The sequence below is a fragment of the Gymnoscopelus braueri genome (assembly GCF_963280865.1).
Source record: "Gymnoscopelus braueri genome assembly, chromosome: 14".
Lineage (NCBI taxonomy): Eukaryota > Metazoa > Chordata > Actinopteri > Myctophiformes > Myctophidae > Gymnoscopelus > Gymnoscopelus braueri.
In genome coordinates this window covers 16,485,391-16,511,840 of record NC_137619.1, presented here as the reverse complement: position 1 = coordinate 16,511,840, position 26,450 = coordinate 16,485,391, and the positions used below count along the sequence as shown (strand labels likewise).

The window sequence follows — 26,450 nt, the reverse complement described above, 5'->3', positions numbered from 1 at the left end:
AAATGTATGTTACCAACATTAACCCTGGTAGGCTATGCCTATTTTGGGTTACATACAACAACAAACCATCGTACCCTGGTTTAATCTAAACCCCATTACATATGTTAATGAATCAGATAACATTTTATTTTTCAGTATAGCAAGGGGAAAAGAACAAGTACAGTAGTGGCACAATGATATAATATCACAGCTTTAAGTTAATATGGTATGGTTTAATTAAATGGTGGTCTTATCTTTTTATTATAAAAGATAAGACCTTGTTACGTAGAGTAATATGGAATTTCATTCTGTTCAAAGTCAGCAGATACTTAATATTCTTTACACATCACATACTGTATAATGAGGTATATTTATCTATACTGTATTGCTCAGAAACTCTTTTAGTGATTGTGACAAAGCTTCTGCGAGTGTTCCTACATTATAAAAATCCACACACATTCAGTGTATCTGTTAAGAAGATAAAATAATAAATCATAAACTTGGGGGGAAAATATCTACATAATAGATTTACAATACTATATACACATTGGCATTATTACATAGTGACTATGGGGCTGACTCCTGAAATGTCAGCATTGGGGCTCTGTGGAGCCAAAAGCCCCACAAATTGATACCACACTTGGATACACTTGGAATGATTCTGGGCTTTCATCTGGGCTTTCTATCTTAATGAGGGTGGAAAATGAGGTTCAGACATTCAATTATATAACGTTAGGCCTACAGATTCTTTATACAGCGGATCTCACTGCTAATATCCCCCCAGAGAGAGTGGTGCAGTAATTGTGGTTTTAGGCAAATTAACTGAAATGCTGCAAGAGCCAACAACAGGTGAACCTGATTCTCTCTCTCTCTCTCTCTCTCTCACACACACACACACACACACACACACACACACACACACACACACACACACACACACACACACACACACACACACACACACACACACACACACACACACACACACACACACACAACGCCCACTGGGATGCATTTGAATGCAAGAGGCACCAGCTGCATTATTATATAAATAATGATATTATGAAACTCGTGATTACGATGCACTATAGTTAAAGTAGTTAAATCTAAGTGGATCTAAATTAGCTAAGTTTTACAGAATGTCACAGACAACATAATTAGCTTTACAGTAAAAGGACATGTGTTGCAACTTACAACCGCCATTTAGGATAAAAGTTCCAATGCACTGGAACTTTTTCTTTTCTACCCGAAAAGCACTTTTGAATCAGTTACATAGAGTATAGCTCATTACTCAGTATGTGTAAGTTTTACAGCATGCTTGGCTCATCTGTTTTAAGTCTGCCAATAACTCTGGAGAATACTTTGATTTTTTTTAAAGCATTAATAAATCCTCGTTGTGATGTGCATACGCTGATGGTGTCTTCATGTCTCTTTTTATTAAGACTTGACCACAGTAATGGGAATTTCATAACCTCACGGGCTCCAATTTCAAATGACAGAGGTGGCTGATTGCCAGGGATGAATAATAAATTTCATCACTTAATATGAACACATCCAGTCTCACTGCAGCAGTGGCAAAACGCAGTGGCCAGAACAGGGCAGAGGCCTAATTGCATAGTTACAGTGACGGTGAGACTAAACTAATCTCTTATGGGTTTCTTCAACAGCTGTCTCCAATTAATGGGCTGTCTTTGAAGGAAGACCAGTTTAAAAGCAGGTTACTGTGGGGATTTGATTTCAAAGTAAAACTGTAATTTAGTCTCCTTCATGACATGTTGACATCACAGCCAATTTTAATCACGCCTTTGTTCTATCCAATACTATACACTTTGAATAGATAGATAGATAGATAGATAGATAGATAGATAGATAGATAGATAGATAGATAGATAGATAGATAGATAGATAGATAGATAGATAGATAGATAGATAGATAGATAGATAGATAGATAGATAGATAGGAACAACTGATCCAAAAGCAATTAGAAATGTTAATGACCTACATAGAACAGATAGGGATCATAAATAAGACATCTAGTCATGCTCATTACTTTTCACGCCTATACACAGCAGGTATGCAGCTTGCGTAATTACACTTAAGAGACCACATCTTGTGGGAGAGAAGAGGATTGACAAGAGATGGAGAGACAGGGAGAGAAAGACAGAGCTTATCCTTCTTACGAATAAGTGTTCGGAGGAACAACATGCACATAAATAAGCAATTACCGGTATGTTCAGAAAAGAGTATGTACAAATACCTACCTCTTGAGTGACTTGAGAGTGTGTATGGAGAATTAGAATGGAGGAAGCTGAGGGAGAACTATAGGAGAAGGTATTAGGTGTGACGGGTTCTTATCCCCTGCTGTTTGAGAGGGCCTGTCATGTAGAATGTAGGCTACATGCATTTAGGCTTATTTACCTCAATCCCGGTGGCTGCCTTGCAGGCACGTCTCACTGCTGGAGATGCAACACTGTTGTCTGGCAACCCCTGATCAAAGAGTTTGTGTGACCAGCAGCATGTTGGGAACTATGGAATCAAGAGTGCCAAGCTGTTAAAGAATACCCATCACCCACCCTTTTATATAAAAAACACACCCGTATCCCTTTATCGTGGATGGTTCCACACCATGCATTCCCAGGTGTTGAATTATTAATCATCATTTTGATCTCCTGGTAGAGAGGCCAACTGGCTGTGTGTGGCTCAGCCATAAATGTTAATTTGTGATTCCTCATCATCAAATGCGCGATGAAGATGAAGTGTTTTAACCGGCTAGACAGGGATACAGTAGCCAGGGGTCTTCAACATGGGGTCCGGGACCCCTAAGGGGTCCTCAGAGTTACTACAGGGGGCCGCCAAATCTTTGTTTGTTAGGATTTTCTTTTTACATTAACCAGTTGAACCCTAGCATTCCTATTCTGAGGATTCTCAAAAATAGCAGATCTACAAGCTCAATAGAGGGAAAAAAGAGCAGACTAAGTACAGAGTGAAAGGTCAAGTTTACTAGGTATTGACGGTTTAAGTGGTTAAATGTCAGAAAATATACATGAACATGAATCCAAGATATTGATATTGATATTGCTGTCAAACAAGTCTGTGAAGCTATCTATGAAATCTATGAAAAAGTTTAATCTGCAACACAATTTTATACAATCTGTAGACAGTGGGGGTCCCTGCTTCATCTCTCTCTCATCTGACCCCTTAGCTTGACCTGAAAAACGTTGAAGACCACTGATCTAAACTGATGTCTTCAAGTCAGATGACTTTTGCAGACACCATACTGTATATTGCAGGACAGTGGAATCAGTGTAAGAGAAACACTAAAGAGTAGTCCTTATTAATTCAGTGGAAAGAGAAAGAACACAGGGTTTCAGCCGCGGTGTCCTCGGGCAACTATGAAAATTCAGAGTTTTCACTGGTTGCTACTGTGATGCTCATTGCTACTGAATATTAATTTGCAGATTTGAATTATTATAGCCATTAAATGCCATCTTGTGCTCAAGACGACTAATGCAAAATGTAGCCGTAACTCTTGCATTATGTATAATATGTAAACTGTCTCCTTATCCAGGAACTGCAAATTAAAAAGCTCCATCTGTCTGAAGCCACTTAATGTTCCCATCTCAGAAGTGGATTTGTCAAACAGGCTGGATTCAAAAGTAACTCCATTTTGATATTATGAAAATGGCAAGAAAATTACACTGAAGCAAGCAATACCGAGTACAGTCAAACTACTTAGTGTCAATCTACTACAGTATAGTACTTTGAATAAAACTGTAAGCAATTTATTCTGGGTCAGTTGATTAGAAGCACCAATTTCAATGACAACATCAAGTTCTCTCAACAGATAGGGTTAAAAGTTCTGTACCTTTAGAGCATTTACAGAGCACAGGTCGGTATTTATGTCAAACAGGAACGCACAGTACAAAGAGCAATGCAAATTCAAAAATCACTTTCAAATCAATGCATATTAGAACATACAGAACGCAAAGAAATTGACAAACAGTCAAACAGTCTAACTTCTGGGTTTCCCTTCTTCCTTTAAAAGCTCTTTGTGAGGTTTTTCTCTCTCCCCTTTTTCTGATCAGGTCTACACAGCAAATCTTGTACTTATTCATTAATTAATTAATTTAAAAAATGGACAGTACAAGTCTAGTCTGCACTTTGGTTGAGGGACTGGTGTCAAAAAATGTGAAAGTTGACACCACGTTGAGACAGGAGATTTCAACCTCCAAAGACAGGTCCAGGTAATCTACAGTATACATTCTGTTATATTTGACCTGTGGTCTATTACATTGTTTTATTAAAATACAGTGCCTAGAAAAAATATTTTTTCCCCTACTAGTTCAGAGTTAATCTCCTATGTTCATTTATTTATTTGTTCATTTATTTATATATATACTCATAAATAATTTCATACATAGATAAATAGATTTTCTGCATGTGGATTACAAATCTTCATAAAAGCTTTGTTCATTAATACAGAAGTGATTATAAATGCTGAGATGGTTGTGGGTTTGTGGTGGTGGGGGGGGGGGGGTCTGACCCTGTTGTCCGGTGGAGGCCGAGAGCTTGACGTGCCGATTTGGTGGCGGCCATCGTGAGGCCCCGCCTGGCCGCGTCAGTCACCAAGCACACTTGTCTCTAGCTGTGCTGGCAGTCATTCTTGCTGCAGGTGGCCTGACGCTCAATCTGCCAGGTGCCCTCCTCATATGTGCAGTAGCAGATTGTACAGTCATCAATCTTCACCTCTCGTCCGGCGGGGATCACTGCTGTGTCGGCGTAGCAGTTCGGCCCTGCGCGAGGCAAAGGAAGAGTCATGTTATGGTTATAAGACAAAGGAGAAAATAGGGTTTTATATTTGCTTCGGAAACAAAATTGCCCACTGACCAGAACATCTGGCAATGTTTAAGGAATAATTCTGGTTTGGGGGTAATGTACTTCTTTTGTTCTTTTTATGTTCTCCCTTTGTTCTTTTGGGGTGAGAAGGTAGGTTATTGTGTTTGTATCCAGGACATTCATCTCGAAGTATTCAACTTGCTTAAGGCCTGTGGGACTAATGTAGATTTAATGTGATGCACTTTGGGAACCATTCTGCATCTACACTGATATTATGGCAGTAAAATTGTTTCTTGAAAATACCAAACTCCCCTGTACAGCAAGAAAAGTATAATGCTATATTTCTCTGCTACTTCAGGCCTACCAAGTTCATAGGTCAATGCACAACGCATGTTAGAAGATACAGTACGCAGTTCAAAAATATGTTGCTCATAGGCTACCAAATGCCACCAAATCACAAACATTGTGATTCTGAAACCATGTGCATTATGGAATCCATTACTGTGAACTCTCTAATGTAATTTCTGTTTCTGTCCTTTGTTATTAAAGACTGGGCCTGAAGAAAAACAGAGAGTTTCTGGATAAATAGCACTTGAACCAATGCACTCATACTGTTGTTCTATTCCGCTAGCTCAATAATTAATTTATTTGTGTGGAACATAAAAAGCAGCGAAGGCTGTTTTGAACTTCAGCTGACTCCCCACACTGCTCTGTCATAAAGTATTTGTGACATCTGTGTAAACAAAGGATCAACAAAGGAACTTCGAGCTAAAACGTAAAAGCAGTTGTGTCTTCCTTCAAACATTCCCATGGCATGTTGGCGCACTTCAGACAACGACAAACGTCAGACAAAGAGTAGGATGAATGGAAGAGACAGGCCCATTTGTTGCCCTTCAATTCATTGTCTTTCAGCTAAAAGGTCTGTGACGTGTGAATGCTCATTGATTGCCACACAAAGTAATTGTTTTAACAAGCAATACACTGGACACAATGTCCCCACTTAAACCCTATATACTTAGTTGACCTTAGGATCCCCCAGGGGTCTGTACTTGGTCCCCTCCTTTCCCCCCTAAACTCCATATCTCTTTGCCGGAAATAGCAGGTCTAGCTCACAATATGTCACGTTGTGAGCTTTTACATGTGCTATCTTCACCAGATATTCACCTATTTTCACATGCCCAGAATAGGGATGCAAGGGTTCATGTGGTTAAGCGCACTAGAATGTTGCACCTGCCATGGTTTTGGTTGAATACTTTTCAAAAAATTCCTATCAATTTCATAGCACAATAATTGGCCCTCCATCTTTATAAAGGCAAAAACACTCAGTATTGCAGTCATACCCGGCTGTCAAATCTTATTTGACAGCATCTATCATTAATACACTGTTCATACACCTCAGACCCCTGACTTGTTTACCCCGTCAAAATTATACCAACAACTTTATGAATAATCAAGCATGCCAGATGAAACGTAAAGTTGCTTTGGCTTTGGCATAGTGATCATATTTTCTTTTGGTTATAAAATTCGACTGTTTAATTCAAACTTATTAATCCCTAGAAAGTTCATATTAACAACTAAAACACTTTCTAAAGTTTCATAAAAAATATGAATGGTTCCAATATGAGATATTCTGAGCCTAATTGAAATAGTCTATAGGTCATGGCGTTGAGGAATTCTCAAAAGATGACAGACTAGAAGTGTTGAATTATTAGTGGTCGTTTATTGATAAGATGAGCCCTGCAAAGCTCCGTCCATGGACCATCACGGGTTAGCTGAACTGGGAAGCCGTCAGCCTCCTTCTTAAATAGCATTGTAACCACTTCACAATCAAGTAGATAATCATGTGCTGTGACCTGAAGCATATCTTATTCCAGGAAGAACATTATCAAGTATTGCAACACATCACACCACACAATGATTACAACAGATTGAAGTCAGCCTGACATTTATCACTCTCCCATTATATTGCTTCTGTGTTGATGACTGCTTATCTCCCTTTATTCTACACTCGAGCCTCTTCCCTTGCTTCTAACCTTATTTTGATCATGTATGTCATGTTTCCATAACAATAGCAGTGGCGGCCAGTATGTGGTTCCACAGATAGAAATCCCATGCATTCCCCCCATAGAGATTTCCAAAAATATTTATATCAATCATTTTAAACCTGAAACCAAGCCATCCAGGCTCCTGGTGAATCATGACCATAAAACATTTGATTCTGTGTCAAAAAATGTTTGAAAACTGCCCAAAAAAAGGATATTTATTAACGTTGCTGTCCGGCAGAAACCAGCTCCATTTTGACGCTTTTGCATTTTTTTCCATAAATCAGGGCCATTGAACACCCTTTACGTCTGTGTGTTGGTAAAAAAATATTTAACCAATGAAAAGCATTAAAAAGCGCTTCTGTCAAAACCAGCTAACTCCACCGGAGTTAGCTGGTTTTGCTGACTCCAGGCTCCACCCCCTTTTCATTCAGGTCCATTCGGCTGTTCTTATCAATGATGAACAAAACCTCCTAACTCCAGAGATATAATAGCAGAGATATAATAGAATTATAATTTTAATATTAAAATATGTTTTACACAGAATCAAATGTTTTATGGTCATGATTCACCAGGAGCCTGGATGGCTTGGTTCCAGGCTTAAAATAATTTCTATAAATATTTTGGGAAATCTCTATGGGAACAATTAACAGGCTTTCTATCTGTAGAACCACAAAATGGCCGGCACTGCTATGCCCTATTCCTAGACTCTGAGCATTTGTTATGAGTCAATTATTCTGGTTAGCCAGGGCCATCTGGTATAAAGTTCATTGTTTTTTCAAAAGGTCATCGTTAATGCTCCAAATTTCTTATAGAACATATTCTTAAATTCTAAAAGGACCCTTTTTCATGAAGTTGATGCCCCATGCGTTTGAGGCCCAATCCTGGCATGCATAATGCATGCTCCACTGGGGGGTTTATAATAGGAAACAAGGAATAAATGTTAACAGTGGGGCAGTTTTGTGGGCATGAGGACAGCATAAATGTTGCTGGGTAAAAGCTTTAATTTATACATCGTTACACGATTGTGTTGCTTGACAGGGAAAACAGATTTTCAAGCTAACAACGCATCACACCAGCTCTGGTCGGCAAGTAACACAGGTGTACAATGGAATATTAATTTGGCCTAAGGCTGACAGCAGAGACCACCCAGGCATCATAGAGCAGCAGTTTCATGCTACGGTAGGTGACCATGCTCCTATCAGGACATGCTGTAAAGTGTCCTGGCTCACTCAGAGATTATCAGAGGTGGAAAAGGTACTCCGCTTTTTTTTAACTTAAAGCTGCACTATGGAAATTTCCTGTTCTACCCCGGATTTGAACACTCGTGCACAATTGCTGAATTTCTTTACCACAGCGCTAATAGAGCCTGCCTGCTTGCTCAGGGGAGAAATTGAGTCAAACCAGAAACAGGATTGTGTCAAAGGTCGTATCTAACCTAGACACAGGATGTAAATGTCTCAATAGAACAGCAGAGAGACCAAATCCAACCACATCAGTTGTATATGTTATATTGGATTAACATACAGGTACCATACAGATTGGACAAAATCACATTTTATCGACTAAACAGACTTAGATAATACAGATTTAAGTAAAAGTAGCAATACCACAATGTAGAAAGTTGTACTTGAGTAAAAGTACAAATGTAGTGGCATCAAAATATAATTACAGTACCAAAAGTAAAAGTACTCATTATTGTCAACATTTGTCAAACTCGTTCACAGCTTGTCGATCTGCTATTTTTGAATAGCCAAAGTCAAAAATAGGGCGTAATAATCTAAATCTACAAAGAAACTAGTCAAGTTTTCAAATATTGTAGACAGTGGAGTAAAAAGTACAATATTTGCCTCTTAGATATAGTGGAGTACACGAAGGGTTGAAAAATGGGCACACCCAAGTAAAGTAAAAGTACCTCAAAGTTGTACTGAAGTACAGTACTCGAGTAACTGCACTTTCCACCACTGGTGATTATACAGCATTGTGAAGGGCCTTGTGCAGGTCAGCTGTCTCTCCTACTGTCTCTCTCTTTCATTGGATGGGATATTCATGGTTGAGTTATACCTGCACCAGACCTGGCACATTTAATGCAGCTGCTGAGATTTCCGACTGTCCCTGCCTTTGCATATTGGTTGGGTTATTAAATTCATCCATTTCTCGATCGCTTTCAGCAGGTTAATAGAAAGACTCTGAATTGGATCATATTTTGTGTCTCTGATTCCCTCCATTTCTTTAATTCTTATGAACTTTCTCAAAGGGACCTTGAGGACAGACACACTGTACTATTTTATAGTGTTGCCATATCTATAAATGTAAATATTATTATTCATTAAAAAAATAAACATCAATAGAAATGTAATTAGCTCTAGTGCCTTAGGCAATAGAATATATGCAGTACATTTAGATAATCTCAACTATACAGTATATTTGTAACAAATTATGTCAAAACCTAGCACAGTATTTGGCTGGACCATAGTATAAAGGGGAGGGCCTTTATTACTTGAAATAGGACTACTAGAACAATACAGTTATAAGAAAATAATGTCAAGCTCCATTTCCATTTTGGTTCTCATTGTTCTGTTGTAGTAAAAAACGAATAAGTTAGCCAGAAATAAGTACCGAACCATTAGACCAGACAAATTGCATGAATGTGTCTTATGTGAAATGGACAAGATTAACATTACAAATATAAGTGCAAGAAGTGAAAGTTTCCAGCAGACAGACAAAAACTATTAATATGGCGATCAGAATGAGAAGCAGCTCTCAAAAGAATCATATAAAAAGCCAAGCACTGTTAGCCTGGTAAACCCTCCCTCCGGAAATCTCATTTACATTTGATTTCAGGAGTGAGTCTGGCCTGATCGCCCATTCTGCAATATTGGCTGTGGGCTGGAGTTGGGCGGGAGTAATAACGTTGACTGACAACCCCTTCAGCCAATGATCGTTTTTCCCCTTCAGCCAATCAGCAGTTCACCAGACTAATGTGACGCAACGGGACTTTTGAGACGGCCATGCCCAAAATAGGTTGCCTTATTCGGATACATGCGTGTCACTGCCCGCCCCTGCCGGTTCTCTGAATTTTTATTTTTAAATAGGCTCTGTCATGATTAAGTTAAACAACTAAATTCTATCCAAACGATATCTTATAAGTAAATCCCATGCCTCAAAATAGAAGTTTGAGAGCTTTTTGAAGTAAAAAAACAGCGGAGAAAATAGCGGACAGAAAAGATGGCTGCCGTTCGTGTTTTGTCGGCTGCATTCAGGCTGCACTCGGTGCCATTCGGGCTCACTCGAACTCGCCACCTGATTGGCCAACTGTCGCTGTCAATCACAGAACGATGTGCGACGACGCTGATAGGCTCGTCCATTTGGTGTACACAGCCAATATTGCAGAATGGGCGATCAGGCCAGACTCACTCCTGAAATCAAATGGAAATGAGATTTCCGGAGGGAGGGTTTACCAGGCTAAAGCACTGTAGGCCTACATGTCTTTTTTGTTTGTCTTTGTTCTGGTGTAATAAAGTCACCTACTAGAAGAACTTCTATCTGGCATCAAAAATGGAACAGATGCAAGCATTAATGTGAACGTCAGAACCATCCGGCGGGCGGGCAGACCTCAGCCATAACCATATAAGGAGTTCCCAATGCAGCTACCCCCAAATATGGAGTGTGTTGTCTAAACCGCCGATCCAACTAATATGCTCATATAGGGCATTCCAATATATGGGCATATAAAAGGGACAAGCACTGACAGATACAGATATCTCCATGTATGGGCATACAAGGGACACAGGTAGACAGACGTGACATGTACAGCGAGTACTCTGAAAAAGCCCTCAACACACATGGTTACTAATGTTATGTTCTGACCATCCAATGCAACTAGCAGTAACATGGGAGTTAAGACAATGGTGACTAAAACCACACCACACTACAATTGACGATAGCTGGATATCAGCAGAGCTGTTTGATCATGCCCTCTGTAAACAACCACATTTAATGAAACGTGTTAATTTTCTTGTTTTAATTAACTCCATTCTAATTGGCACATTCATGCTATCAAAACAACCATCCAACCAAGCTAGATTTCACTTATCTCTGCACTTTGGTCGGATAGCCCTGATATTGGACAAGTACACACCTTGTCCAAGGCTGCTTTTCCCCATAATAATTACAATGTGGAATGTGCAGAAATGCATTTGTGCATGAAAAAACAAACAAATTGAGCAGCACCACTACACACTGCTTTAATGAAGTCTCGAATCACACTCTGAAGAATTGCCATTTTGTTATTTTAGGAGCCGGTATACTGAATTTCCCTCGGGATCAATGAAGGTCTATCTATATATCTTTCTAGGTAAATTAGCTAGCTAATGAAAAATGTTGTTTAAGTTAGTCATTAGAATTGGCTAAGCCATCTTAAGCGCCACCAAACCATGCTAGAAGAGGCATCAAGTACTTGGGCAGACCCATTGGAAAGCTTCTTTGCAGGTAATATGCTTTAGGCAATTATCCTATCCTACAATCCTAATATTCATTATAATGAATTCTACTACAATCCTACTATCCTATCATACTATCCTTCAATTAAATCCTATCCTACTATTAAATCCTAGTATACTATCCGATCTCTCTGTAGGTTATTGGTTTTCAAACTTTTTCATGTCAAGGACCCCCAAATTGATATATATTTGGCCTCTGACCCCACTTTGAGAAACACTGCTCTAGGTCATCCTCGGAAGAGCACTTCAGCAGCATCTGAATATATTATATCTGGCTAGCTTGCCACTACTTTCCACCCTTGCATATTTCTTTAGTATGTAGCTAGGAGGATGCCCTCATGATTGAAGCCTGTGTGTTGGTTCCCATAGCAAAGGTTTGCAGGCTTGGAGCTCCTGTCTGTGTTCGTGACTGGCCAGCCTCATTCTCCTGCTGCTATCTTCTCATTCACCCTCAGTAGCCCCCATACAGATGCTTGTTGGTAAGTTTGTAACGGGCATTGATATATGCCGGGAGTGAGTGACCTTTCCCTAATTTAATCTGTTTATTAGCATTTCTGTGAACTCTCACTCAATTAAGACTGCTGTGGGGGGAGAAAGAGGGAGTGACTGACAGGAGCAGTGTCAGGGTTAATCGATTGGCAGGTGTTTCCAATTGTCTAATTGTGCTCTGCTCTAAGGGCATGGTCATCTATAGAAGTGTTTCAGCCAGCAGATACTGTATATTAGTGCGTTACAGTGTATTTCACATTCACCCATTCAAACATGACGACAAGCATGACAGTTAGAACGATCGAACTCTCACATAAAATCACACCGACGGCAGAAGAAACCATGCATCAACCTGCTCGTCGCAAGCAGTTAGGGGTTCATGTCTTGCTCATGGACACTTCGACACAGACAAAAAAAAAGTTGCCATATTAGATCAAACTTTTTTCATCGGTTTCATCTAATTTCAGATATCGAATCCTCTCTACCTCCAAATGTATTCACAAGGTCAGCAAAGCCACATTTTGACACTGGGTCCTTCTTCCCCCTTCCACAGCAGTAGTGTACACTAATAGCAGACATAAAGCAAAAATTGAGAAAACATGTGTGAGCCATGGGGAGACCATTTAGTCTATAGAAGCAGTGCCTGTTTTCTGCTGCGTAGTTTGTATGACTTACGTTGGAGTGGTTGGTTAACTGAAAGAAAACTACAATGTTGAATACTACGCTTCAGACATGTTGAAATCAAAACGTAAAAAAACGGATGCTTCACCCCCTTGCTTCCATAGAATGGAATGGAACAGAACCGGACGCAGACACTTCTGAAGCATAATGTGTGACCGTGTCTTTATAGAAGCATGCTGAGGGCTCATGCAGGGATATACACACACATACAGTAACACCAGAGAGAACGCCAGCAGAGAAAGCGAGCTGGCTCATTTGGTGCAAAGTTATAAAGGACTTTGATTTAAAAGCATAGCAAGCAGGAGGCCCTATATAGACTGGGTGCACCAATAATGTGTGTGTGTGTGTGTGTGTGTGTGTGTGTGTGTGTGTGTGTGTGTGTGTGTGCGTGTGTGTGTGTGTGTGTGTGTGTGTGTGTGTGTGTGTGTGTGTGTGTGTGTGTGTGTGTGTGTGTGTGTGTGTGTGTGTGTGTGTGTGTGTGTGTGTGGTCAATAAAGTGCAGAAGCTTTAATTACAAAACGGTCTCATGTGGCAATAATCCACAGTAGCACTGAGCGTGCTATAGTTTTTATACAGTTACAGTATATATGCAACAAGCATTTTTCTCCTTAGTGGAGATCGTAAATTGATTGAAGCAGATTTTTTTTTCCTAAATTTAAAGTTGCAATTCATGACTGAAATGCCCAGGGTTCAAATCCCCTGGTCCCCTGTGCAGTCGCTGAAATTTCTACTGTTGAGCTTTAAGCCTAGGGACAACTCGTTTGAGGAGAGGCTAAATTACATTTTGACTTTAATGCAATAACTCTTGTAAATGGTAAATGGTGCATTTATATAGCGCTTTTATCCAAAGCGCTTTACATTGATTGTGCCATTCACACACACATTCATACACCGATGGCAGAGGAAACCATGCAAGGCACCAACCTGCTCATCGGGAGCAATTAGGGGTTCAGCGTCTTGCTCAAGGACACTTCGACACTAACTCTGGGGGAGCGCCCCAGCCCGGGATCGAACTGGGAACCTTGCGGTTTCCAGTTCACTCTACCCGGCCACTCTACCCGGCCACTCTACCCCTGAGCCACTGCCGCCACTGCCACCACTGCCGCCCCTCTTGTCAACCAGTAGTGTTCCAACCCGGCCACAGGATCTACATTTCTCAATAGAAAAGCAGGGTGACCTAGCCTGGCTCCAGCCCCTGAATCGCTAGCCACGCCCATTAAAAAAATATGTTCAGAATAATGGAGTGAAACGAAATGAAAATTGTCAGTGTCAGGCTAAGGGTGACCACCTCCAACCACCAAAGTTGTGTTATACTGTATTAACATACTGTTACCATACAGATTTTTTTCATTTACACCAAAACACATACAGTATGGATTGCAGCTTTAAGCTGCACATAGTTTGGGGGTCACTTCCTTGGGTATGGACTAGTTTTCAATAGTTTGCCAATGTCATATAGTGTATACAACAGTACATGACAGTATATATATGCCAAAGCTCGTAACATAAAACTTAAAGGTAGGCTTCTTCTGTATAACCATTAACCTGTAGTATTGGCTACTGCCTTCTGGGTGGGATTCTGTTGTTATTGTGTAGTAAAATTCCATTCATCTTCCACAACTGGCCAAAAAGAGCCTACTATAAATCATCCATTATCGCTTCGCTTCAGCAGCACATGCAAATATAAACACTGCAGCAATTGCTTCCATGACATCAGGTATAGCATAACAATGGCTGGCTTTCTTAGGCTAACAAGGTCTTGAGCCACACTATTGTGTACTGGAATTAAGATGCTGATAAATGGGGAGTCTTTCCGCTGCAGCCTCAACATTTCATTGGACAGAGTCACTACCCGAAGGAGTGTGCTGCTGGTACATCAATCAATGTGAACAGTTTGCAGAGGCCTGTCAAAATGTCAGCCCTCACGCATTTATAAGCCTTCAGATGAACATGCACGCTGCCTTATCTGAATAACAACCTACCTTGCAGCCTGGACCACTGTCGCTATTGATTCATCATCATTAACAGCATTTAGCAAACTGCCTCAAATAAAATACACATACATCAGGGGCATGCTATGAGACTTAATGGGTAAGTCATTGCATGCTTTATAAAAAAATAAATCGGGGGTGTGGGGGGTGCTTCCTCATAACACGGATTAAACAGAAGCCTGTCAACCAGTCAGTCACATTGGCATGGAGCTCATTTCTGCTAATTTATGCATGGATTCATCACTGTGGTGCTTACTCATTGCCATCACCCCATTATTCTGCTTATCATTTGAACGCCCACCTATTCGCCATGGCTTCGTTAATACAATATACAACACTCTCCCCACCCTTCTCTCTTTCTCTGTTGTGGCAGTAAGCCCCCCCCCTCCCCCAAGACACATTAGGCTGTAGAGGATGTGTTAATAGTGGCACGGGTGACAAATGGACTGTCCATGTGCCTGAACAGTCGGACCCAAGCTGTCACTACTGCATGTGAGTCGTTGGCATGGGCAACAGCGTGAAGAAGAAGACCATTAGCACCTGTGGCTCTTGGCTTAGTATTAAAGCCTGAGTTATACTTGGTTGCGCATGGTGTCGCATACCGAAAATGGCCAATCTACAACCCACAGCGTGTTGCAGTGCAAATCGTTGTGAGCTTGTAGATCGTCTATCTTTGGTGTGCGACACTGGCAGGCAACGAAGTATAAATCACCCATAACATTGCGCACAAGGCAAGAAGAGCAGAGACACTTCTCTCAGTCATCACGCTCCCACTAATGCAGTCATCCCAACTCGCCTTTAGAGCTTTTTGTCCAATGTAATGGAAACTGAAGAATAATAGACACGACTTGTCTTAATGCAGTTCTTTAGTAAATATGCATTATAAATGACCAGAAAAATAACCTGATCCAGTGGAGATGGTATGTGGGAGTGCTTTTGAGAGGCAAAACTACTGTACAGGAGCAGTGATTTTCTGGCTGTATGAATAATTTCATTCTGAAATGTTGCACCATATGAGACTGGACTTCTAAATCAAAATAGTTGGGGAAAAAAGCTGATTTTGTGTGTTTCAGGAAACCAGCCGTTTGTTTGCAGCATTGTAAATAGCTACATTCTCACCACTCCCTTAAAACCCCAGCTGCATACAAGGTGAATACGATGTCCTTCTGGGTCGCAGAGCTATGATCACTCAGAAACTGCCTTTTTTAAGACACCATATTTCATTAGATCCTCAGTGGGGCATAGTGCTGCTGCCCTGATGCCAGATTTTCTAAGAGGTGTTTGTTGTTAGTCCATATTGTCCTTAAACCCTATTTGTTAAATCCATTCTAACATTAGTGAGGTTTTTTATTTTTTGCTCATTCTCAGCTCTGTCAAATCTCTGCTATTCACACCCTCCTGTTTTTGAACGCATTCAAAATATTGGCATATGTATACTTCGCAGTTACAAATTAATGTTGATTGTGCAGTGAATATTTACCAATATTTATAGAAAGAAAAGGAAGTCAAATGCATATTGAACCTCAGCCATTGAGCCAGAATTCAGTGAGAGTAATGTTATTTCTGTTGCAAACAATTTCTCCTCTATCATCAAAATGGATTAGAAGAAAGCCAATCGATAGACCAAACCAGCCACAAAATCTCAGTAACTTTCCTTTCACATTAGGATGATGTATAATATGCTCTTAAAAAGCATAACCACATCTCAAAAGGACATCTATCTATCTATTTATCTATCCATCCATCCATCCAACCACCCACCCATATGGTAAATTTCCATCCATATTATATATATATATATATATATATACACGCACGCACGCACGCACGCACGCACGCACGCACGCACGCACGCACGCACACAGTATATATCTTACTTAATTTAAATAATTGTCTATGCTTCCTGTCAACCAGGCTACCAAGTGTTATGGTGAAGTGGTTTTGGCTCCAGTTCAGCCTGTTTGTATCACAAGCCCCTCAGATTAGTGTTGACCCTAGTGTCTGAGCACTACTTGTTTCCTCGTCCGTTGCCAAGGCGATAGCCTATGAGAGACAGGGTCGAGAAGGAGGGGCCACCTTCTGAGGTGCAGAGGAAAGAGACCACTCCTGAATTGATTTTTTTTCCCCAAGCAATCTTGGGGGCAGATGTTATGAAAGAACCCTTAGTGAAAGATTTATTCCTTACACGTGTCTTGAAGATAAATGTCATGTAACTGAATCCCTAAGTTGCTCAGAGAAAAGTGACATGATGAAAATGATGATGAAATGATGAAATATTTAGGGTGTATTGCATACAGAATTATTTTTTTGAATAATACAATAAATAAGAATATAAATCCATACACATTTCCATGGTCCAAGTTTTCATTTTGGCTTTTTTTGTGTATGTGAAATTGTGAACTATACTGTATATTTCTGCAGTATGGGTCAAGAGGACATTTCTTCATCAGACATGTATATTGCCCATATTTTACATGTAATGTTTAATCAGCCTGTATGGATGTGAGTAGGAAACCTTAAAACGGGAATGAAACTATTTAAATGCAACATATTACACTGATTCACGTTAATGAGTAAAAAATGATGAGAACCTGTTTTCATTTCATGGAGCTGCTATTCACAGCTGTTCTTTGATATTCATGAACAACTGTCTGGGGTGGGTGTTAGCGATAGCTCTCACTTTCATCTTCCTCCCCTGGCCCTTCCTCAAGTGTCTGCTCGCATACGCCCTGAACAACATGTGTGAAACAGGGTGCTCCGCCATGAGCGGTAATTCAGCAAGCCTGAAAAAGGCCACGATACTGTCTGTGCATAATTGATGAACTTATCAAACTCCATAACTCTGAAATAGTGCAATATGTTTTATAACGATATTGTGAGGGAAATCATGAAACAGAGATGCACAGTTAATTGTGGGGGCTGATTTATACAGATGTTGAATGACCGTGTCGCTCAACAAAAATAATCAAGATTTTCAGCTGAAATACATGCCGCATTGCGAGACGTGTCAGCTGGAAAATGGTTACTTTGGTCGAGTGATGCGGCTGTGTAACAAAGTATAAATTAAGTTTATAGATAACGCTAAGAGCCCAAACCAAACTTACTTATTATCTTCAACACTTAAAGTGTCTATTGATTTGAGCTTGGCTGATATGATAAGCCCCAAAATAAACTCCATGATAGAATCTCATCTCTCGTTCTATTTCTACCGCGGTAGCCATTAGCAGCATGGGAAGGCTGAGGCGACTTTGATGTCACACTTCAGATGCATCAAAGTTCTCTAGAGGTCTTAACATCTGTCTGCCCTTCACACACAGCATCTGTAGGCAAGTCAGACAAACAACAACATTACAGGCAAAACTCCTCTGCATTTATTTGTCAAAATCCATAGTCCATCACAGGACTGCAGCTATTAACATTGATGTGCTGTCCAGTATTGATAGGTGAACGCTCAATGGTGATGTGGCGGATTCTGACACTTTGAGATCAATGTATGAATGTCAGTCTCTCAGCGTGAGTTATCACGGTAAAATTAAACGTAAAAGTGAAATTCAACATATACACTTTAATCTATTCTATTTTGACAAGGTCGCGAAACCGCTGTGGCGATAATAGCTCAGACTCCAGACAATTCAATGCCATCGAGATAAAAAATATGAAGATATTACCACAAACGGTTTCCATATCACAGTAAATATCAGTGTACTGTACGTGACTGGAAATATGTGAGAGCAAAACCTTGAAACTGGAATGTCATGAAAATGGCTGCACATTCACAGTATGCTCCTCCTCACAATATTTGAGGTGTGTAATGTGTAAAAAGCAATAACACAAATAGTTGAACAATATAACTCCATGGATTGGAAATAGGCTAATCCAGTGATACTAGTATTTCTTGCTCAACTGTGCACTGCGGTCCCCTTTTTTTTCCATTTTTAAAAAATACATATGAACCCTACTCAACAAATGGTAATGTGTGGTAATCTTATGGTAATAAGAACTAATGCCATAGAGCCTCGATTCATTTTAAAACCACAAATCCCCATTGCCTGAATAAGCACATGGATTTGTTGGGATGTTTGAATATACATGCACACTCTCTTTCAGTCTGTCACATCTCCACTTGTGCACATTGATGTCTCCCCATATCTGTCTGTTTCAGATTGATGTGCCTGTAAATGTGCCCCAGCAAATCCACTGGGCATTTCTACAGGGAAGATATGGAGTGCTGCCAAAACTCTCCACAAAGCACTCGGTAATCTCTTGGTGAGCACTTGGTAATTTCAATAAGTTGAACAAAAGGCCATGTGTTTCCCCTTGATGTTTGCAGGCAGCCAGATATTGATATAGTGAATGTGTGGAGTAACACCTGGTTGACTTTTGCTGTCATTTAGTTTCTATTTTCCAATTTAGCTTTGCTGTTGTCATCTCTATTACTTTGTTTGCTCTCTGTTTGTTTCTCTGAGGTGACACGTTTGTGTAAACCTCCTGGGATTCGTTTTTTTTAGTAGTTAAGCAACCATATGGGATCTAAAAACGTTGCCATGTTTAGTGAGAGAAATAAGCAACCTGATATAATATGACTGCGTCATACGCTTGTTCTATTGAATTTTGTTTTCATTATCATTTTCTTGGTGTTTAATATCGTATGTGTAAATAAACAAACTTGCTTACAACAAACAAAATGTAAGCTTCTTATTAGTGTTTTTGAGTAAACGCCGGAGATTCAGAGTTCGGGCTATGGGATCTATTGTCGCCATCGTTACAGCAGTCGCCACGATTACAGCAGTCACCATGGTTACAGCCCCGCAAGCTATGGGATGATCAAACTGCTCATGCGTGGAATTACTGCACGCGGCCGAGTGGCTACTGCCACACAGAGAATGCTGCAAACTTACAAAGGACTTTCATTTACGGCCCGTGTCCACACACACTGCGTTTTATGAGCAGGAGGGTGCTTTGAATATCATCTTCATGGCACTAGCACGCAGATTCACACGTGCAATGTTCTAATCCAGGTTGCGTTATTACCACACATAGCTTCGTTCAAACAGCTTAAACATCAACTTCTCATGGTTGTGGGAGCGACGGGTCTGCGGCCACGCGTGTGTATGTGTGTGTGTGTGTGTATGTATGTATGTGTGTTGGAACTGTTGCAGCTAGGCAGACATCGAACACATGCCTTGCAGATGTACAAGCTACAATGTACAAGCTTGTATATTTTCTATTTTTGAATACCCACCGCAAAAATCTAAAATGACACAGATGCTTTCCCGGTTTTAATGGTTTAATGTATTTCAAAGAGCTTTGATATGAAAAGTCTAGTTGAAAATAGGCCTTAGAGAAGAAACTCACAGTTTAGCCAACATTGACTCCATCATTCAGGTAAGTTCTGTAAAGTTTTAATGACTTTGGAGAAAATGTAAACAAACGAGAAATCAAACAATGTAAAAGTGATTTGTTTATACACCGTATCGGTGAAGCTGTAAATAGTAATTTTTGTGTGTGTCTGTGTGAATGTGAAGCAACCTCCCCTGGGTAAATAAAGGTAAAATGTTACTTGGCGCTCACTGTATGTTTGCCATATTTGAGTCTAGCAGCTGACTAATGACCACAGTGTTGTCTCAGCAAGATGTTTCATGTTTTGCAATTTTGCATCAAAATGAATTATTCATGCAAAATTATATTACCATTTATATTGTAACAAACAGCCCCACATTACTTTAAAGGGATGGTAAAGTGAAATCCATGTTGTAACTAGTGACGTAACGATGCATCACAAGACAGTTATAAATCGAATCAAAAGTGACGATAACAAAATGTTAAATCAATCAATCGCAATGTACTTCATCTAGTTTTGCTTGTTCACACTTGCTCGCTCACACGCATGTCATACTACGATGTATAAATTTGCCTTTTAGCAGTGATGTTGTGAACACAGCAGTGCACTGTGTGTGCAGTTTATGTCAGTGAATAAAATGCTCCTACTGATAGACGATTGCTGTAATTACCAGATAACTACTACAGGTGTTGCAAAAAAAACAAATTAACACATCACCACACGTTGTGAGCTTGTAGATATGCTATTTTGACGCGTGACACTGTCATAAGACAAACAGAGTACCCACCTTTTAGATTTTTCTTCTTGTTGTATATGTTTACTATTAATAATTTCAGTATCATTATTATTATTATTATTATGCTGCTACAATGTCTTTATTTTTCTCTTATGTGCCTGCACACAAGACGTGACAATAAAGAAACCTTGAGCCTGTAAACGGCAAGTTAAAATTCAAGATTGACATGCAGCACGTGTACGGAACTATTTTTCCAGGCATCCTGATATCATGCACAAATTTACAGTAATTGTAGATAAAATAAATGGCATAGTGACTTTCAAAAGTTTGAAGTACCTACTGTATACCAAGCAACTTTACAGTCTTGTTACTCTCTCGAATTAAAGTGAGTGATGTTTAAAAATAAAATGTAGGCTTACATCTGCAACTAATGTATACACTGCATACACGTTTGTACACACATTCTTTGGAGACAGTGGCAATATCTGCTAATGGCTAGAAGTCTAAATGTGACTGGTATGGTCCTTTGAGGCTCCAAGTTGTAGTTAAATAATGCAAGTCATCATTCTTTTTGCTGAAGGAGGCGATGTTGCTGACATTGCCATGTTGCATTAGAGTCACGCCAAGAAAATAAGGGGACATAATCTAGGACATGCTGTCTGAAATCATCAGAAACAACTTTAGATAATCTACTCTGAACCAGAAACTTCTCCTAAGATGAGGCAATGTCTTAAAAACCAATGGGATCTTATCCACCCCTAGGATAATGCTGAACCTACTGTATCTGCACCCAGGCCAACATATCAGACAGTAGCAATGAATTTAATACATACAGTATGCTTTAATCACTTATCTATAATATGTCATAATCATGTCATACAGTAGATAGGATCACAATGCACGAGTAAAGGTACAAGCTTCAGGCTTGCAGAAGTTAATTATATATGATATCAACTGCCTGGTATCCACCAGAAGGCTTGACTGACGCTGAATGTTTAGGCAATATTGTCCATAAGCACCTATTTTAATACCATGTTTGATAGGTCATGGTATTTATCACTCCGACACCAGTAGTAATAAAGTTAGCCAGCAGCTACTATAAATATAAGAGAAGAGAAGATAAGAGAAGATAAGATGCATTGATCCCCGGAGGGAAAATCAGGTGTCAGACTCATGTGTTAATAAAGTGCAGAGGTGTGAAGATGAGTACAAACTTCCTTTGTTAAATCTGGTAACCTTACATCTTTGAAGGACATTAACAATTGTTCATTTGTTACAAAGGCATGAGTTTGTCACTGGATGGTGACAAAAAAACATTTCCAGTGCTCGAGGTTTGTGGTCAAGGTTTGTGCTCGTCGTGGAACACAGTCAAGGACCATACCGGGGGCTTGCAGTCCCCTGGCTTAAATCAATGCAGCTGCATGCACCGTAGCTGCACAATGAGGGTTTGACGTAAACCAAGATCACTCACCGCTCTTGCAGATTGGACAACACTGATCGGGCTCATACTCTGGGTTCACACACTCGGTCTGCGGGCAGGCTGCCACTGAACACAGAACCTCACCAGTGGGCTCACAGCGGCACTTCTCACATGGTGACACCTGGAGAGCGAGACAGAGAGATACTAATCAACACCACCGCATACTGCGCAGACACACACAAAACCCTGTCTTTTCGACTTAATTAATTTTCTCCCTATCTCGCTCCCCTCCTCTTTGTTTCTGTCGGTCTTCCTGTTTGCCTGTCTGTCCCTATCACGCAATCCCTATTCTCTATCTTCCCCCCCCCACATACACACATGCACTAATGCTGCACGCACGCACACACCTGTCGCCGTGGCTAGTTAACGAAAGTGTGCACTCATTGTGAGACCTGCATCCTCAGGGGAGGGCCCATCCGACAAGACTTTATTGGAAATGAATGGTTCATTTTAGGGGGAGCCAATTCGGGGAATGAACTTCAGTATACAATCAAGGGAAATGGGGAAATCAATAGGGGATGGGAAAACGAACGAAAGATGCCTCCAATTTTGCCTGCTCGTGAACAGAGTACACAATTGCTTGGTTAACTGAGCTTTACGCGTCTTATGAACGGAGCCAGTGTGGGACAGAGTCATGAGCTGATGATGATAACAGCCCCTGATTACTCCCCTCATCTGGCTTTTATATTTCTCTGCTGAAAGCCTCACTTCTTGCGGCCACTTTTAGGCGAGATGTTCTTTGGTTGTCGATTGCCACTGTGAAAGATGGAGCACTGCAGCAGTCAGTCGAACGGCCTGAAATGCTGCAATCAACCATAAAGCCCCCTGCCTGTTTCTATGTGTCACACACACACAAACACACACGCGCGCACGCACACACACGCTTGCTTGCTCGCGCGCGCACACACACACACACACACACACACGCACGCACGCACTCTCTCTCTCTCTCTCTCTCTCACACACACACACACACACACACACACACACACACACACACACACACACACACACACACACACACACACACACACACACACACACACACACACACACACACAAACACAAACACACGTTTGTATTACTATACTTGTGAGGACATTTTAGGACGTCATTGAAAATAGCCACAAAAATAGCCCACAAAAAAAGCTGATGTACAAGCTCACAACTTTATAAAATAGGGAATACTATAACCCCAACCCCTAAACCTAACCTGCCTAAGCCTAACTCTAACCCCAATAAGCCTAACTCTAAAAATCTTTTTTTAACCACAAAAATAAATACAAATCTTGTGAGGACCAGGAAAGTCCGCACTAAGTTTGTTTCTTAATTTATACTATATACTTGTGGAGACATTCAGGCCTCATAAGTAAAGTAATACAAGCACACGCGCACACACACGCACACGCACGCACGCAAAGTGGGGAGGAGGCGTCACATCCGCTTTATCGCTGGATCATTTTCAGAGCTTCTATGCATGCTGTGGAAAATTATTTCATCCTTGGGGACAAATAAACTATCTTTTGTGAGTAGTCTGAGTACAACTGTATGTACTGTAGATTTCCCTTAGGACGGATGTTTGTTTGACCGACATTACAGTAAATCCATAATCTCCTGCCCTGGTTTGAGAGCCTCAGAAACATAGATAGAAACATTAGACACTGTTAAATGCAATACCTTTGTGATAGACACAAAGCAAAGCTTGTGGGGTGACCCTAATAAAAAGAGCCCAAAAGAAAGGTAAGCCAAGGGAAGCTCTCTTTCTGTCTGTTTCTCTCTCACACTCACTCTGTCTATTTTTCTCACCCCACACACACACACACACACACACACACACACACACACACACACACACACACACACACACACACACACACACACACACACACACACACACACACACACACACACACACACACACACACACACACACACACACACACACACACACACACACACACACACACACAACACTCACATCTTCACACTTGGAGGAAGTCAAGATACTCTGCTTCATCCCTGACTGCACACATCTCCACATCTAGATGCACTTGATATAGGCGACTTACAGAAGGAGTGTATTACAATAACTCTGTAACTGTATCAAGTGCTTCAACTTACTGAAAACACCCCTTTGAAGTTGCATTTTGAAATATAGCCCCTGGTCATGCTCAAGCTTTATGTGTGGAAAAAATATATACAAGTGCTGACCTTTGCCATTATAAATCTGGCTGCCTGCTTGCTTCTCTGCTGCATGGCTAGAGAACTAGTTTCTGTGTAGTGCCTTTGACAAACTCCATTAAAGCCTGGGCAATGTTCTGTCAGCAGTTCCTTAAGACCTGACTCTGAGCATGTCAGAAATGTGACTGACTGCAGTTTAACGGGCTCACCTTAAACTCCTCTAGTGAGGCGTAGATCTTGCCCCGAAACTCACAGTAATTCTTCTTCTCTTTGCACTGAGGACAACAGTGGCTGGTGTCCACCTTGATGCAACGAGGGTGAACCCTGGGACAATCCGGCTTGCTGCACAGTGGACCCTCGTCTGTGCACAGACATGGGCACGTGGACGGCCCCGGGGTGAACTGCTCGCCGATTGCAAACACAAAGCCACTCTCATCCATGCAACCCTTCCCCCTGTAATCCGGGTAGGCATACTCGTCGATGGCGTCAAGGGAGAGGTTGACTTCACTGGTGGGGCCCTCGTCTATTTGATTCAGACCATACTGTACACTCCATAGCTCCTGTGACTTCTCTCCCTTTGAGCCCCGCTTCTGGGAACTCGAATTCGTCCGCGCCCGGCCGGCGGCAGTTCTGTTGGCGTCTTCGTCTCGGCCGGCCTCCAGGCCCAGAGCGTTGAGTTCCACCAGGCGCTGCTGTGTGCTGGATCCCAGTGGCCCGTCAGAGGCCTGCTTGTCCTGCTGTTTTTCTGCCCTGCTCTGGGTCAGGACCCTCTCCAGACGTTCCCGGCTCGCCGGCAAGGGTGCTATGGGATTACACTGAGCACCGGTCATCAGGAACCAAAGGACAAAGAAGGCTTCTGCTGCCATGGCAACGGGGTGTAGCATACCTCCCCACCACCAGCGAGGTGGGATGACACCTCGCTAACACACTTCACATCCCAGGTGTGAGTCAGTCCATCTGTAAAGAAGAGAATTGGTCCACAGTTATAAAGCTTTTTGTCACATTTAGCCTTGCTGACATCAGTGATGTGCCTCAGTTGACCCTCTGCAGCAGTGCAAAGGATTTGGATGACTTTCGTGGCTCCTATGCTGTCAAGCTGACACCCAACAGTGCCTGATGCAAGCTTGTATAGGATCAGTGAATTGGACCGTCACAATTGGAAGTATTCATACAGCCCTGTCAGGAAATCAATACAGCCTTATACTATAACACTTCTTGGCCTCAATCGCTTCCAGCAGTGACGGAGTGGGAGGAAAATGGCAAGAAAGGATGTGAATCTGACACTCTCGCACTCTCAGAACAATACAAAGAACAAAGATCAATGGTTGCTTTTTAAAATGAATTGCAGTGAACTGTGCAAAAGGAGAAATTGATTTGAAAATGAAGCTTAATTCTTCCCTGGAAGGATGCATTTTCTATTCTCAGAGGAGAGAGCCCTATCAATTTCATAAAAAAAGTCAGACCTGCTCCAGCTGCACATGCAAGCCATAGTTGTCTAAAAACATATTCAAAAACTAGAAAAAGTGCTCCTCGGAGCACAGGTCAGGTACGTTATTGTGGCCGCCTGGTGGCGCTATAATAGGCCAATGTGAAAGGAAAATTTCTTCCTAGGCCTTTCACAGCAATCGGACACTGCATTCATGATTTGAGGCATTTTGTTTCAAAAAAATTGTTTTGCTAAATTAGACCTGATGGTGGCACTATAACAGGCCAAACTTTGGAAGCCAATGTTAGCCAATTAGGATGGAATATGAAATATCGGACACATCCGTCTTGAACACATGACTATAGAGATACTGTGAATTCTGAAGTAGTAATAGTAAAAAAATTGTTTTACAAAAGTCAGCCTCCAGGTGGCTCTAAAAGGCAGTTGTGAAAAATGCAGGGCAATAATTTTTGCATGGCCTCTAGGGAGTGTGCGTGCAAAGTTTCACGCAGATCTGTGCAGTTATAGGTAAAAACACGAATCAGCCTTTTATAGCGCCACCATGAGGCTGATTTGAAAAATTTCGAGTGGCAAAACATCGGCCTCCTGATGCCGCTATAACAGGCCAATCTGAAAGATTCGTGGCAGAGGTTCGGCTTTGGCATCCAGGGAGTGTGTGTGCACAGTTTCGCAGCGACCGGGCCAACAGTGGGCAGATTAGCTGCTCACAGACAGATGGACACACGGGGACGGACGGGTGCAAAA

At 41.2% G+C, this 26,450-nt stretch overlaps 1 protein-coding gene across 1 annotated transcript; it reads right to left on the bottom strand.

Annotated features, from left to right (window-relative positions):
- Nucleotides 1–4,621: 4,621 nt before the first annotated feature.
- On the bottom strand, nt 4,622–25,143 carry vwc2 (von Willebrand factor C domain containing 2; the record flags this gene model as incomplete). Its single annotated transcript, XM_080449024.1, has 3 exons — nt 4,622–4,773; nt 22,070–22,199; nt 24,469–25,143. 3 exons carry the CDS (start codon nt 25,141–25,143, stop codon nt 4,622–4,624), a joined length of 957 nt encoding a protein of 318 aa, XP_080305150.1.
- Nucleotides 25,144–26,450: the final 1,307 nt, after the last annotated feature.